This window comes from Plecotus auritus (genome assembly GCF_963455305.1).
Source record: "Plecotus auritus genome assembly, chromosome: 3".
Lineage (NCBI taxonomy): Eukaryota > Metazoa > Chordata > Mammalia > Chiroptera > Vespertilionidae > Plecotus > Plecotus auritus.
The window spans coordinates 131,193,968-131,210,446 of NC_137772.1; the positions used below are offsets into that span (position 1 = coordinate 131,193,968).

Consider the following 16,479-nt stretch of genomic DNA (forward strand, 5'->3'; position numbering starts at 1 on the left):
TGATTAGATTTACACACACACACACACACACACACACACCAATGATCATAGACTATTGGAGCTGGAGAAGGCCTTAAAAATTCAAGCAACCCTAGCCGACTTGGCTCAGTGGATAGAGCGTTGTCCTGTGGACTCAAGGGTCCTGGGTTCTATTCCAGTCAAGGGCACACGCCCGGGTTGCGGGCTTGATCCTCAGTATGGGGCATATAGGAGACAGCCAATCAATGATTCTCTCTCATCATTGATGTTTCTGTCTCTCCCTCTCCCTTCCTGTCTGAAATCAATAAAAAATATATTTTTTAAAAATTCAAGCAAAAGAACTTCCTTTTGAGAAATACAGCAAAATACTAAGAAATGGTACATATAAAATCTGACATACTTCTCTTTATTTACATAGTTAACCTCTCCATAATGTAAGATAAATTTTCAGGGGCCAAATAAATTAAGTTGTGAATGTCAGAACAGCAAGCAGATGCTAATACTTTAGCAGCTTCTTAGTTTGGGGGCAACTAACAACTTTAGATAATAGATTAAACAAATTCATTTTAAATTATTAAAAACAAAAGAACACAGTATTTTAAAAAGAACCAAATTTAAAATAGAACCAAATAAAACTAGTCATTGAATCAAATGAAAAAATGGGGTAGATTTCTCTCCCTCAATTTCTCTCCCTAATGTTTTCCCAATTCTTAGTGTCTGTGTAATTTCCCTGCCGCTGCTGGTGGAATTTTGCCTGAGATGTGCTCCTCATCCTCCTGTCCCTTTCCTCAGGACTTCAACTCAGCTGGAATAAAAAAAGAAAACCAAGAACTGAGAATATATATTAAGACTTTGTCCCTGGTTCATGAAGAAATCCTCCATGTCCTCCCTTCCTGCCCCCCTCCCCCCCCCCCCCCGACTCCGCAACACCTTCTGAACTGCACCCCACACCCGCCGCCAATCTTTGACTCAGAGTTGGTGGTAAGCAGTTAGGTCAGCTGGTTGGTGTGGTGTATGTGTGCATGCCTGCATGTGTCCATCTGAACCCTGGGTTGGCAGGCAGGGTGGAAAGGAGTGGATCAGAGGATTTGTAAGAAGATCTCAGCAGAGAGGCCTTTAATCTTTGAGGCAACTGCTTGTATGGAGACCATGTTGTGAGAGATGGCCTTGGAGACCAAGTAGCCAGAAGCATGGGATTGCTGCCACCTTTCAGTTCAGGCAACTGAGTCTTGAAAGACCAGGGCCAGAATGTCAAAGATGGACCCACCCCTGAAAGAATAATCCCATTCCAAAAACATGGAAACTAAAGCCCTCCAGAGAAAAGGATCCTCCACAAGTCAGTTACAAAGATAGGCCTGAAACTGAGATACCTGCCCAATGTTCCTGCCTCCAGTCCCAGAAATCCTCCAAGTACTAAGAGGCATGCAGCAGAGAGAAAGGCTAGCTTTTCCCAACTGCTGAGCTTCTGTGACATGGAACATTCCCCAACTTCTCTCATTCTTAGCAAAATCCTTGCCTTCTGACCTGCCCTTCCCCCCAATGCAAATATTTACCTAGAATCAGAAAGGAAGGATGGAGGCAGTGCTGAACATCAAGGAGAAATGAGTGGTTAAAGAATGTGTATTTGGCCCTAACTGGTTTGGTTCAGTGGATAGAGTGTCAGCCTGCGGATTGAAGGGTCCCAGGTTCGATTCCAGTCAAGGACATGTACCTTGGTTGCGGACACATCCCCAATAGGGGGTGTGCAGGAGGCAACCAATCAATGTGTCTCTCTCACATCAATGTTTCTCTGTCTTTCCCCTTCCCTTCCACTCTCTCTAAAAATCAATATGGACAAATATCCTTGAGTGAGAATTAACAAAGAAAAGAAAAAAAAGGAATGTGTATTTGGTGGCAGGAGCTGACCATGGCCTGGAGATTGATAAGAAACTGGGCACAGCTGTGTCTTGGTCTGAGAAATTGTAAAAGTATTGGCAAAAGGGCTAGTTGAAAAACATATCTATCCAGGCCTGCCTGCCCAGCCATTCCCTAATTCCTACCAGCATTCACTGAGCTCCTAATATGTGCTACTTTTACGTTAAATCTAATTGGGCACTTAATATGTGGTCGGCTCACTAAGTCTTATCTATCTATATAATAGAGGAATATGCAAATTAGCCTGGACGCCATAATATCACGACCAAACAGCAGGGACCTGAGACCTTATGGCGCCTACCCAGGGCAAGGGACCTCAGGCCGCACCCCCCACCCTGCGGTGCTTGATGGGGGACCTCAAGCCGCGCCCCCCCGCCCCAGCGCCAGGCCGGGGGACCTCAGGTTACGCCCCCTGCCGGTGGGGCTTGACAGGGGACCTCAGGCCATGCCCCCCGCCTGGCAGGGCTTGATGGGGGACCTCAGGCCATGCCCCCCGCCCCAGCGCCGGGCCGGGAGACCTCAGGCCGCACCACCCCTCAGCGCCAGGCCAGGGGACCTCAGGCTGCGTCCCCTGCCCAGCGGGGCTTGACGGGAACCTCATGCCGCAACCCTCGCATGGAGGGGCTTGATGGGGAACCTCAGGCCATGGCCCCCACCCAGCAGGGCTTCACAGGGGACCCAGGCTGCGCCCCTGCCCCAACACCAGGCCGGGGGACCTGAGGCTGTGCCCCCCCGCCCAGCAGGGCTTGTCAGGGGACCTGAGACTGCACCCCCCACCCAGCAACAGGCCTGGGGACCTGAGGCTACACCCCCTGCCTGGAGGGGCTTGACGGGGGTGGGGCCAGCTGGGACTGGGTCTCACCCAATGGGGGTGCAGCTGGCCAGGTCTGGGTCTCCTGCGTTTTCAAAGCATGTGCAGGTAGTGGGTAGGGACTTGACTCTAGGTCCCATGGTGTGCCCCAGACTCTGACAGGAGGGAGATTTTCATATACATTTTACTAATTTTCTTTCATCTCTAACACTTCTATTATAGAGAAAGGGCAAATAGCAATATTAAAATATTTCCTCTAATTCCCTTTTAATGTGCATGAATTTCATGCACCGGGCCACTAGTTTAGTTATAAGAATGGCTCTATAGAGAGGACATTATAACCCTGTTACCCAGATGAAGCACCTGAGCCTTAAAAAGGAAGAAGTAGCCAAAACCGGTTTGGCTCAGTGGATAGAGCGTCGGCCTGCGGACCTAAGGGTCCCGGGTTCGATTCCGGTCAAGGGCATGTACCTTGGTTGCGGGCACATCCCCATTGGGAGGTGTGCAGGAGGCAGCTGATAGATGTTTCTCTCTCATCGATGTTTCTAGCTCTCTATCCCTCTCCCTTCCTCTCTGTAAAATATCAATAAAATATATTAAAAAAAAAAAAAAAAGGAAGAAGTACCTTATACAAGGTCTTGCAACTGGTGAGTTGTAGAACTTGGATTTAAACCATGCCCTGTCTTCAAATTCCTTAATTTTTTCCAGGAACCATCAATACTTTTTACCCCACTTAGTTCCCCATTAAAAAAGTAAATGCTCCACAAACATTTTACTTCATTTTAAAATGAATCACCTCTGCATTCATTCAAGATTTGCAAAGTAAATAACAATTGAAAAATACACATCACTCAATTTCTTGGGCATTTATATATATAAAATCCTTGGTTGCCTGGTATGTCATTTCTCCATTCCCATAGACCTTTCCTTCTCCTTTTCCCATCCTTGGGCCCTCCTCCCAGGTCCTGAAACCATAAAGCACAATTCTAACAGCTAGTGTGGAACAAAAACATAGCCTCTGTTCCACACCACAGAACAGTTCAAAAGAAATGGGTAGAGGAGGCAGGTAATAGCTCTTCCTTGGGCTTTCTCATCTGTTAGTAAAGGGACTATAAGCCACAGGTTGGGCAGTGGCCACAGACTTTCATGCTCAGTGTCAGCATGAGTCTGGGGGCAATGTAGGGGCCCACAGGACAAGCTTGAGCTTCCTGGCCTTCCTGGCAAGTTGCCTGGGTTGTTTCATCAGTAATGTCAATGGTGCCCCAAGGATTACTGAATTTTCCTTGTATTTATGTCATTGTTTAAAATAAAGGTGGCTCAGGCCCCAACATCTGTCAGTAAATTCCAAGTTTTTGATATTCTTTTCATATACAGAAGGTGGAAATTTATTTTTTAATGTCATTTAAGTTTTTCAATATCTAAATAAACTTAAGACACACACAAAAATAATTTTTGAGCTTTTTTGTTTTTTTGTTTTTTTTTTAAATATATTTTATTGATTTTTTACAGAGAGGAAGGGAGACGGATAGAGAGTTAGAAACATTGATGAGAGAGATACATCGATAAGCTGCCTCCCGCACACTCCCCACTGGATATGCGCCCGCAACCAAGGTACATGCCCTTGACCAGAATCGAACCTGGGACCCTTCAATCCACAGGCGGACGCTCTATCCACTGAGCCAAACCGGTTAGGGCTTTTTTGTTTCTTTAATGTACAATTCTTGTTTAAGGTTATCATTGCTAATTATACTTTTTTTTTTTTTCAACAATCTCTGGTCAGAGCAGTGGGATATAGATGAGTGTTAATTTCTCCTTCATACTTTTATGTAAATAATAGCACTTTTGATTTATTTTGTGCCATGGTTTGGTTAAAAAAATATTAAAGTGGCTTACAAGGACAGAGAATATAAAGTGACATAAACTAGAAGTTGTGGGGGAAACAAAAAATAAAGGTACAGGGATGAAATTGATACCAAAATATAAAATCTTTCCCTCTTTTCCCCAGATGAACCGTAAATTGAATTCTGAAGCTTTCTAATGACCAACACAAAGGGAGAAGCATCGACCCACACACTGAAGGGTTGTGGGTTCGATTCCTGGTCAAGGTCACATACCTGGGTTGCAGGTTCGATCCCTGGCCCTCGTTGGAGCACATGCGGGAGGCAACCAGTCAATGTCTCTCTCTCCCTCTCTTTCTCCCCACCCTCACTCCTCCCTTCCACATTCTCGAAAAATCAATGGAAAAAATATACTTGGGTGAGGATTAACAAAAAAAACACCAAAAACAAAACAAAACTAAGGGAGAAGCCTGAGTGGTTTTACAACTTACATAGCCAATAAAAATTAAAACAAATTGATTGCTCAAGAGAAGCTAGCTATTTCTAATATTTCTCATACACAGGATAAGCAATGTTTCTCAATCCTGTCCTTGCAGCACCTCTAATGGAGCATTTCACAGGGCTGTATCTCATAGCATTTAGGTCCTTGGTCTTCCTTTGCCACTTGCTAAGTTAGTATACCTATGCTATGGTAGTGACGGAAAGGAAGCTCACAGTGGGCTGCTGGGGGGCTGGTAATGTTCTGTTTCTTCACTGGGGTGCTCATTACACAGGTATGCTCAGTTTGTGGAAATTCATCAAGCTGTACACTTATATGTGCACTTTTCTGTACATATAAGGTACTTCAATGAAAAGTTAAAAAAAAAACACACACACACCAACAAACCAGGGACCATAGGACAATTTGCCCCCTTTTCTAAAAAGTTGGTTAGTAGTTAAGAAATTAAAAAAAAAAAAAAAGAACTTTAGCATAAAAAATAAACTATATACTAAAAATCACAAGGTAAAAATAATATTCGTTCTCTCTTGTCTTGTGGATACTTCAAACACTAAAAGCCGAACTTCTTAGAACCTAAGAGTCTGTAAAAATGTAAAGATCTATCCACCATGCTTTGCTCAGAATATATAACATATTCAGCCCAAACTATTTTCACCTCTTCCAACAGTGTTTTGCTTATATCACATAACATATAAATATATTAATTGTGGATCACAGGGTCAAAGGAGGATTGTCTGAAAGTGCAAAATGTATGGTTGGCCTAGTTTAAACCTCATTACCCTTGAATATAAGGGAAAGTGCTCATGGAAAATAAAAGGGTAGATTCTGAGACTGGTGAAACTTTGTAGAAAACTAGACAGTGAGCGGCTAACTCCAAGAACAGCCTCTAGGCCCCATTCCAAAGCAAACTCTGCTATGGCGACTGCGCTGCACTGCTCCATAAAGCTCGGCACTCGGGGGCAAAACCAGGCTCCGTGGCCTGGAAAATTACTGCAGTGCAACTACCAGCCACTCCTAAAACCAGCACAGAAGTGGTTGCTTCAAAGACCTTGTGCTGCGAAGCAATTATAACCACACAGGGCTCCTGAATAACTCTCAGCACAGGGAGCAGTAAGCAGCCCAGCACCACCAGCAGGTGAATGGAGCATCATCTCAGACTGAGGGGCCCTGGGTGGTGGGCAGGATAGAAAGAGCGGCTCTGTGGCTACAATTCTGGGGAACAGGGACTAAAGAGACCAGGGAAAGGAGACGCAATGTCTGGGCGAAGGTGCCTGTTGTCACACACTGCGTCCCTGGTACACAGTGGTCAGTCCGAAGAAAGCATTTATAATAAAAAACCATTGATGGCTTAATTTTTATCCTTTGCATTTGTGTTTAAAGGTTATTGTTTATATGTATTATGGTCCCAGGAACAGTAATTCCTAGGTTCTATTCTTAGATTGGTGACTGCTAAAGTATCTGCCGGTGGAAACTAAACTGCCAGATGCTCAGAAATTCTGAGCTTACCATTTATAAGCAGAAAGTATTAATTTGAGTGCCTAGTATGTGGCTAGATTTGAATACTAACTTGAAGTTACACGCAACAGCTGGGTGACCAGAATGGCAACCTAACAGGTAAGTAGGGCACAGGAACAGGAGCCAGAGGTTCCACGCACAGGAAAGAGCACCAGCCCAACCAGGGCAGAGAGAGACAGAGTCCTATGTCAGAAGGCACACATGGAGCCTTCCTTTCTCCACTCCCTGTGCTCTGAGTTTTAACTCTAAGCCACACCATCCCTGCTCTGCCCACACATCTGTCTCATTTGTTTCTCCCTCTCTCCCTGCCTGCAGCTCAGATTACTGTTTTGCCCCAAGTTACCTCTGTTACTGGGTTTGTATCCTTTCCAAATAGGAATGGCTGTGGTGACCCCAGAGCTGAAGTGTCTGCCTGACATCTGTGGGTGTGGCTCCCCAGCCCACTCAAAGTCAATTAGAAGTCACAAGAGCCAACCGGAGAAGTGTGTTATAGATTTTAGAAAGTGAACACTGATTAATTCCTCAGCTTGAGAACACTTGGGGGTTCAGCAGGTAAACCTGGCACTTAGATGGGGATACACCAGACCCAGCCTTGGGAGATCTAGAAAGAAGCTGGGGCGCGGGGTCATTCAGCCCTGGCTCTGTGCCCAAACACGATCTCTTGGCTCGAGCACCAAGTTGGTCCCAGCAGGTCCATCACAGAGCAAAGAACCTAGAAACCATAATAGTCCAGACCTCTCCCCTCAGGCAGGACTTAGCTAACTCAATCTGAACAAATGGGTATAACTTGTCAAAACCTGCCAGAATGGAGAGTCTTTAACTTCCAATAATAGTCTGCTGCCAGGGCTGCTTTTCAGCCGGTATACACTGGTACAGCTGTACCAGTTATTGAAACACTTATGAACATGTTGGGATACAGTGACTGCCCCAGGCCTTCTGAATGCCCCCTACCACCTTGACCTTTCCCTAGGAAAGCTTTATGACCCAGCAGCTAACAGGCTAATGCCAGCCTCAGCAAGGGACTTTCAGTACCTGTTCAGGCACCATCGTCCCTACCAAAGTACTGTTAACTTATTTTACTACTACCCTTGCCTGTTCCACACTACATGGCTAATCTATTCTAAAACTTCATCTGCTCTTATCTGTAAGGGCCATTCTTTAAGGTTGATATTCAAAGTCTTTCATAATACAGCACCATTCCATAATCTCCTTCAGACCCTCTGCTCGACACTCCCAACCCTAACTTCCCCTTGCCTCTGGGTCTTTGTTTATAGTGCTCTTTCTGACTGGAATAGCCTTCTCTTTCTGTATCCATTAAAACCATACAAACTCCTCAATATCTCCTGAAATGTCACCATTTCCATGAAATTAATTGAAAGAGCTGCGTTCCATTACCAGAAGTGCCACAGCAACATCTAGAGTCTACACTTGTAAAACTTAATGACTGTTTCATATTATATTTATTTTTATATGTGCACCCAAACTCCTAGAGAAAGCTATTGAGAGGGCAGAAACCATAACCTTAGTTATCATTATATCTAAGTGATATAGTACAATGCCTTGCTCAAGGTATGTGCTAAATATTTGTTTAAATGAGTGAGTGAACAGCTCTAATTATTTTGTCCAAGGGACCCATTTTCTATCCATTAATGATTTTGGTTGCTTTTCTCTGAAGTTACTCCAATTGTGGTTGTATCTTTTTTTACATGTGAAGCCGAACACATCATCCGTATCTTAAACTACTGAGCTATTTCCATAAAGATGAAGCAGGAAGCCTGCTCCCCTGTCATTACTTTACCACCCTACAGTTTGTGACTGCCATCTCTCCATATACTTCTCTCAGCATCAGACTGATGTACCAGGGACAGGCAAATGAAAGGTTCTTTAATGAAGGGTGGCCTTACAGATGACAGGAAAGCTGGTGGTGGAGTGAGCTGGCAGGGAGGTACTGCTAGAGGGAGGTGGCAGGGTGGCTTGCTGAGGAGCAGAGCCAAATGGAACTCCAGTTGCTGTGGTCAAGGCCACGGGTATAGCCCTGGGAGGGGATGTTTTACTACCCTGGTTGCTGTGGATTGGCCAGGGTGTAGAGGAGGGAATGCTAGCCACCCCTTCCTACCTCTCTACTTCCTAATTCTTCTTCCGCACGCCCCCCCCCTCCCGCTCTCCCTTCAAAGGAATAGCTCTGAGATGGGAGTAAGACCTATAAGGAGAAGAGGACTTTGATACAAGATGTCTGGGCTTCTTACTAACAAAAGAGGATGGAAGACAAGGAGCCAGAAACCACAACCACTGTCTAAATCTCATGCCAAATAAAAAAAGTAGAACACAATGGGATGGCCAGGGTGAAAAGCCACCCTGTAGAGCAGATGGGTTTCAGGGTTCTAAGTGACCCATCAGTGTCCAGGCTTGGACTCTCCTTAAAAACGATGGTTAAGGAGCCCTGGCAAATTTGATCAGTGGTTAGAGCATCAGCCCAGGAACCAAAGGGTCCCAGTAAATGGCACACACTTGCCTCAGTTGCAGGTTCAATCCCCAGCCCCAGTTGGGGTGTGTGTGGGAGGCAACCAATTGATGTGTCTCTCTCACACCAATGTTTTTCTCTTTCTCTCTCTCTCCTCCTCCAACCTCCCTTCCACTCTCTCTAAAAATCAATGGAAAAAATATCTCAAGTGAGGATTTAAAAAAAAAAAAAGATGGTTAAGGAAACAGAAAGCCAATTCTAGAATAGGAAGCTGGGAACATTTTTCTGGAGAAGAGTCAGTTTGGAAAAGGAAACAAGGAATAAGGAAACCCAGTCAAAGTTAAGATTCAACTAGAAGGGAAACCAAACAGACCCAGGAATTGATAGCTGAGGATGAGACAGCCAACAGGAGATAGAGTGTGAGATTCTGATTATGGCAACTGCTTCTGGCCTCTGAAGAGAAAGCACATTTGAGGCAAAAGTATGTGCTGGAGGAGGGGGAGGAAGAAGGGAGGTCACTGATTTCAGGGTCATGAAATAACTGGCTTCCTCTGTTTTTAATTGTGCAGAGGATCCCACTGGCCATCACATTAATAAAATTGAGAAGAAGTGTCCTGTCCCAGGGAGAAAAAAGGGAAGATCCCTCCCAGGGCCTCCCACCTGCACTCACTCCAGCTGGGCTCATCATGCACATGGCACTATGAAGGGTATGGAAGGGTAGATTCGCTGTCTATTAGAGGGGAAAACAAGGCTCAGAGGAGGGAAGAACTAGCTATGGGAAGGCAGATTTGGGTCATCAGAAGGAAGCATCTCCTCTTAGAGCTGTGGAACTGCCTTCCTCATGATGTGTTGATCTCTCTGGCCTGGAAATAATCAAGGGGAGATCACATAACCTCAGTAATCAGGCTGAAAGAAACCTTGGAGATCATTTGGTCCAACTTCCTCCCTCTACCTGAGAAATTGCCATTTTTTCCTTGAGTCCCCAACTAGTTAGTGACAAAACCAGAACTGGAACCTGTCTCCCAACTCACAACCAGAATTATTTCAGCTGCCATACAGTGAGAGAGAGGTTCCACCATAAACATTTCTACCCTGAACCAGCCCAATTACTGAGCTAGTGATTCCTTCTTTTGGCTACAGAAGACAAAGCACCACACCCAACTCTGGGCAAAGAAGCTGACGCAAGGACCTGTCAGAGAACCTTCTCACCAGTAATTTCATCAGGCATTCCTTCAGTTCCTGAGCAGGGAAAGTGCAGTGATGGGAGAAATGTGCTAGAACTCTGAGCCTCTGTCCCTTGTGCCTTGGAAGGGAACCTGGTGGATTCCAGAGTCTCTCCACTCCTTCCAGCTATTACGTTGACCTTTTACGGTCCCTGACACTTTCAGAGTTTTACTTGTTAGTTCCAGCAACAGAAAATTGAAAGTCTCCTCAGATAACCAAGTCTATTGTAAAAAGAGAGACCATTCCCCTCTATTGTCCTAGGAGGAAACTGAGGCACAGAAAAGGTAGCTTTAGATAACTTAAAGGCATTAATTGAACTATTGTGCCGTCCATTTTTTTCTGTGAGCAAGGTCTGAGGAGTTTGGTAAATTCGGCATAGTTCCCAAGGAGGGCTTCGTTTCAAATACCCAGCAGCAGGGATGGCCATGACTAGGGGAGGGGACGGCTCAATGAGAAGGTGGGAGACTAGGAGGCAGAGGAAGGAGCTAGGAGGAGTGGCTTGGCATATGGGAAGGGAGAAGGAGAGGTAGCTCTAAGAGGCATTGTTAAAATAAAGAACCGCAGGAAACGCACCAGGAGGCGAAATGGAGAGAGCCCTAGAGAAGGCGGTGAGCAAAGTTTGGGCCGCGCAGAATAGAGCGCGCGGCCTTGGGGAGGACGGCCGAGGGCATCCCAGACACAAATCTACAGCCCGCGCGTGGACCGCTCGTGTCTCCTTATGGGGAACTGTAAGTCTGGCGCCGCTGGAAGCACCCTAAGACTCAGCCAGCATTTCCACCGGGAGCCTCTCTTACCGTCGCCCTATGATGGGAGAAGCAAGCAGCCTCGAGGATGCCCCGACCCTATGTAGCCCGGCGGCCAGGCCCGGGCTCGGCTCTCCCTTCCCCGAGTAGGCAGCGGGGCGGCGCCGAGCACCTGGAGGCAAAAACGAGTTCAAAACCGGGTCTGAGGGTGAGGCGGGTCTCCCCAGTACTGGAGCCAGCGGAACTACCCCTTCCCACCTCCGCGTCCTCTCCCGCCCCCGCCCGATGCTACTTACTCCGGTTCAGGGGGTTCCCGCCGACCTGGGCCGACGCCACCAGTTCCAAATAAAGAGTCCAGAGCCCCACGGACACCACGGCGAGCACTAGCAGCAGCCGGAAGCGCCGCCGCAGCAGCTTGACCGAGCGCAGGAGCAGCAGGAGTAGCGCGGCGCGGCGACTCCCCATGGCGCGGCGCCCCAGCGGCCGCCGCCAGCCCCAGCCCCCGGCCGGGCCCAGCGCCCCGAGCGCGCGGGGTCCCAGCCCCAGCCCAGCGTCTCAGGGCCGAGCCGAGGCTGTCTCCCCCGGCCGCGCTCCAGCGGGGCGCGGGCTCCTGCTCAGCGCGCCAGGGGTCGGTCAGCTGCGCGGGCGCCAGGTCTCTCCAGGAGCCGCTCCTCCTCCTCTAGTGTCCTCCGCGCCCGGCTCTCCTCTCCACGCCTCTCTCGTCGCAGGCGCGCTGCCTCCCTCCCTACCCACTCGCTCGCTGGCTCGCACACACTGCCCACCCGGAGGTTCCCTAGGTGCGCGCCAACCCGCCCCTCCTCTCTCCCCCTCCCGCTCTGGCTTTTTCTGCGGCCCGGCCGCTGCGACTCACCCACCTGTCCCGCCCCCGCTCAGGTCCCGCCCCCAGGGCACAGGTGGGCCCCGCCCCCGAGGAGCCCTGGGAAAGGAAAGAGTCCCTCTGGCTTTCCTGAGGCAACAGGAGGTGTGTGCAGGGGCTTGTGACTGGCGCCCCTGCCTACTAGAGTTGGGTGGGGTGTAGGTGGGGCGAGTTACGATCCGGACTGGGCATGACTGAGGGAAACAGATACCTCCCTGGCACTCGATGGTGTTGCTCCCCAAGCAGAAGTGAAGCTGGGTAGATGCCAGGTGCTGGTGGGGACTCGTGTTGGGGTGACGCCTGAGATTTGGGCAACAGGGTCTTTCGTGACCCTATTCCCTACTTTAGGTAACAAGAGTAGACATAATATTCATTGGGATGCAGTGGTCACTTAATTCAGCCATAATTTCCTCTTCCAGGTCGAATTTGAAGAGGCTTCCTTCCCAGACTCAACCACAACTCTAGGAGGCACTGGGAAGTTATATGGCCCCCAGAGAGAACCTCAGGTAATTTTTCCCAGACCATGATGAAATAGCTGTTGGGGAAGAGTAGATGTTGGAGGGTTTTGAAAATAATTAAAAATAGCCCTAGCTGGTTTGGCTTAGTGGATAGAGCATAGGCCTGCGGACTGAAGGGTCCCAGGTTTGATTCCCATCAAGGGCACATGCCCGGGTTGCGGGCTCGATCCCCAGTAAGGAGCGTGCAGGAAGCAGTCAATCAATGATTCTCTCTCATCATTGATGTTTCTCTCTCTCCTTCTCCCTTCCTCTCTGAAATCAACAAAAAGATATATTAAAATTTAAAAAGAAAAAGAAACTCACTCAAGTCCAAAAGATCATCAAGACATTATGTAGTATTCCAGTTCTCTGCCTTCAGTCAGGTACTAAACATTATCTAATTTAAATGAGATCATTAAGGTCCAAGGAGCAGAGTGAATTGCCTCAGGCCAGTCTGGGTTGGCAAACTCATTAGTCAACAGAGCCAAATATCAACAGTACAACGATTGAAATTTCTTTTGAGAGCCAAATTTTTTAAACTTAAACTTCTTCTAACGCCGCTTCTTCAAAATAGACTCGCCCAGGCCGTGGTATTTTGTGGAAGAGCCACACTCAAGGGGCCAAAGAGCTGCATGCGGCTTGCCGACCACTGCCTCAGGCCATTCAGCAGATAATAATGCAGTTTTCTTTTCCTCTATAACTCCTGCAGAAAAGGATCAGCAGACAGTGGAGAAAGTGGAGGTGCAAAAGTGTTCCAGATATTTTAAAATCAAATTAATAACATGCAAATACTATTTCAAGACAAGTTCACAGAATATAGTGCTCTGTTTTCCCTTCTCTCTGCTACCACCTTAGTTGGATGTTCAATAGTCCAATTGTCTCCACTGGACTATTGTAATTTTTCCTCAACTAGCTCCCTGTACTCCAGGCTCCCTCCCCCACCCCAGCCATCCTCTCCACTACTACCAGGTAGTTCCTTCCTTCCTTCCTTCCTCTCCTCCTCCTCCTCCTCCTCCTCCTCCTCCTCCTCCTCCTCCTCCTCTTCCTCCTTCTTCTTCTTCTTCTTTTTCTTCTTCTTCTTCTTCTTCTTCCTCTTCTTCATTTCAGTCCTCACCAGAGGATATGCTGAGAAAGAGATCTCGTGTGCTCCATGACCTGGGATCAAACCTGCAACCTAGGTATGTACCCTGACTGGGAGTTGAACCCACAATCTTTTGGTGCATGACATGACACTCTAAACAACTGAGCCACCTACCAAATAATCCTTATAAAATTATCTTAACATCCATATGTTGTAGGCAGTTATACATGAGCAGAGCAAGGACAGTGGGCCAGGTACAGAAGGTCACCAGAGTGGAAAGCCCCAGGTACCTAGCAACGGACCATCAATTGTAGGGTGGGACCTCATCCCCAGGGTAACTTTTCTTCCCCTAGCTCCGTGGTCGGCAAACTGCGGCTCGCGAGCCACATGCGGCTCTTTGGCCACTTGAGTGTGGCTCTTCCACAAAATACCACGGCCTGGGCGAGTCTATTTTGAAGAAGTGGCGTTAGAAGAAGTTTTAAGTTTAAAAACTTTGGCTCTCAAAAGAAATTTCAATCGTTGTACTGTTGATATTTGGCTCTGTTGACTAATGAGTTTGCCGACCACTGCCCTAGCTTATTGCTGGTCATGCATTTGGACCCCCTGACTTTTCCTCCCTAGCGATAACATCTAGGCCTCAGTTGTATTTCACCTCCAAAACCAGCCCCAGCTGATGTCAGGACCAGCGGCATTAAACAATGACCCCCTGCCCTGGTGCCGGGCAATCAATTAGTGGAGACCACAACCCCGAAAGGACAAACCTGAAAAACTGCTGAATATTCTATTGAGATCTTCCCCTTGGGACCTCCCCTAAAATCTCCACCCTTAAAATCCTTAGGAAAGGGCTGATGTGGCTCAGTGGTTGAGCATCGACCTATGAACCAGGATGTCATGGTTTGATTCCCGCTCAGGGCACATGCCCGGGTTGCTGGCTTCCTGGCTCGCTGGCTAGATCCCCATTGTGGAGTGTGCAGGAGGCAGCTGATCATTGATTCGCTCTCATCATGAATGTTTCTCTTTCTTTCTCCCTCTCCCTTCCTCTCTTAAATTAATAAAAAAAAATACATAAAAATAAGTAAAACACAAACTGTAAATCTGAATTCAAGGTCTTCCAAAACCTTTTACAACTTAGTGACCATCTGAAACCTGCCTCAGCTATAATGAGCTTATTCACTGCCTTCCAACACATTTTCTTTTCTAGTTGGTCAGGTTTGATGCTTTCTTCAAGTTCCATTTTGGATTCTATGAAGCTTTGGTGGACCAGCCCAATCCTGAGCAATTCCACCCTCCTTGGAGCTTTAGAAGAATTTACAGTGGCCCCACCCAGTGATGTGTACAGACTCACTTTCTTTTTCAGACTCACTTTTTAGTGTAAATCTTGTTCCCCCAACTTCACTGTGAGGCTTCAAAAGTAGGAACTTTGCATCCTCAATATGTAGCATGTCTGGGAGAAAAAAATTATTCTCTACCCTTCATGTTCTTCTGGCTGAGCTAATCAAATTAACACACGACAGATTAGCAGGAGAAAAGACATTAAAGTTTAATAATCTGTATACCTTTTGTATACATGGGAGACACCCAGGAAAGCTGAGTAACCAAAATGGTGGAAGCCATCACCTTTTAATTGTCACCTTCAGCTAAAGACAAAGATGTTGTGGGTGGAGAGTCAGTTAAGGGAGGTTACCAGGACAAGCACAGTAAGCGAGGGTAAGACTGTTAAGTAGATGTAAGACCATGCCTTCTCCCATGATAGTGAGGGCAGGCCTGGTACAGTGAAGGGGACACCACTACAAATAGAGATTTCCTTTATAAATGTAAATGTCCTTTTTACCTGGTTTTCAGACTTTTCCCAGGTGTGCTCTTTCCTAAAAAGTAACCAGCCTAAAATAACCAGTATCCCGGAGTAGCATATTTGGGGGTGGCAAACTCTGCTCCTCTTCATAGCACAAGGCCCATTTGGCATTCAGTAATGTTTGAGGATGAAGGTAGCACTTGGAGTGAACATTCCCCAGAACTTTCAGTGTAGTTGTTTAGCAAAAGGTGAACCTGAAGGACAATTCTCTAATAATAAATAGCCCCAGGGAAATGTCTCTGTGATGTTCCAAACCACAGCTGTGTGCACTTCCCATGCTTTTTCTCTCCAAAAGACCAAGGCAGAAGCAGCCAGTATGCACAAGCTTAGCTGAGGCAGGTGGAAGGTGACCAGGGTCCCTGTAAACAGAGTCTTTCTCATTGGGGATACCAATCTGCATGACTGGATATAAGGCTGAGTCACTTTCAGAATTTTGTCATGGAAATAGGCCTCAAGACTAGCCCCCCTGAGAGAACATATGCAATCACTTCAATCAGCCAAACCCTTGAAGTATCTATTATGTGGAAACTAGGAGAGATGTAAAACAGAACATGCTGCATTAGTTGAGGAGAAAATATATCCCACAGAAAAACAAATCTGACACTTTAAAGGCTGAGTTTCTGGTCCAAAAAGTGAATTACAGAGAAATTCAGAAAAGAAAGCAATCACTTTAGACCAGCCGTGGGCAAACTACTGTCCGAGGGCCGGATCCGGCCCATTCGGCTGTTCTATCCGGCCCGCGGAGCCAAAAGAACGGAGGATTCTCTTGCTCTCCCCTCCGCTCCTTTACTTTGAATTTATATTAGTTCACACAAACACTCCATCCATGCTTTTGTTCCGGCCCTCCGGTCCAGTTTAAGAACCCATTGTGGCCCTCGAGTCAAAAAGTTTGCCCACCCCTGCTTTAGACCTTACAATTCTGTGCCTTCCTCATCACTTGTTATAGCCTTACTAAAGGCCCGGTGCACAAAATTCATGCTTGGGGGCAGGGGTGACTCTCAGCCCAGCCTGCACCCTCTCCAGTCTGGGACCCCGCAAGGGATGTCCGACTGCCCGTTTAGTCCCGATGCTAGTGGGATCAAGACTACACGGGCAGTCGGACATCCCTCTCACAATCCAGGACTGCTGGTTCCCAACCACTCGCCTGACTGCCTGCCTGATTGCCCCTAACTGCTTCTACCTGGCAGC

The 16,479-nt window shown here is 47.2% G+C and overlaps 1 protein-coding gene across 1 annotated transcript in view; it reads right to left on the reverse strand.

The window, feature by feature from the left end:
- The window catches only part of B4GALNT3 (beta-1,4-N-acetyl-galactosaminyltransferase 3), a 97,270-nt gene extending 85,789 nt beyond the window's left edge, over positions 1–11,481 (reverse strand). The window contains exon 1 of the mRNA XM_080661751.1: positions 11,281–11,481. Within this exon, the coding sequence (XP_080517877.1) occupies positions 11,281–11,449 (169 nt within the window). The 5' untranslated portion in view covers positions 11,450–11,481. The remainder of the gene's footprint in view (positions 1–11,280) is intronic.
- Positions 11,482–16,479: the final 4,998 nt, after the last annotated feature.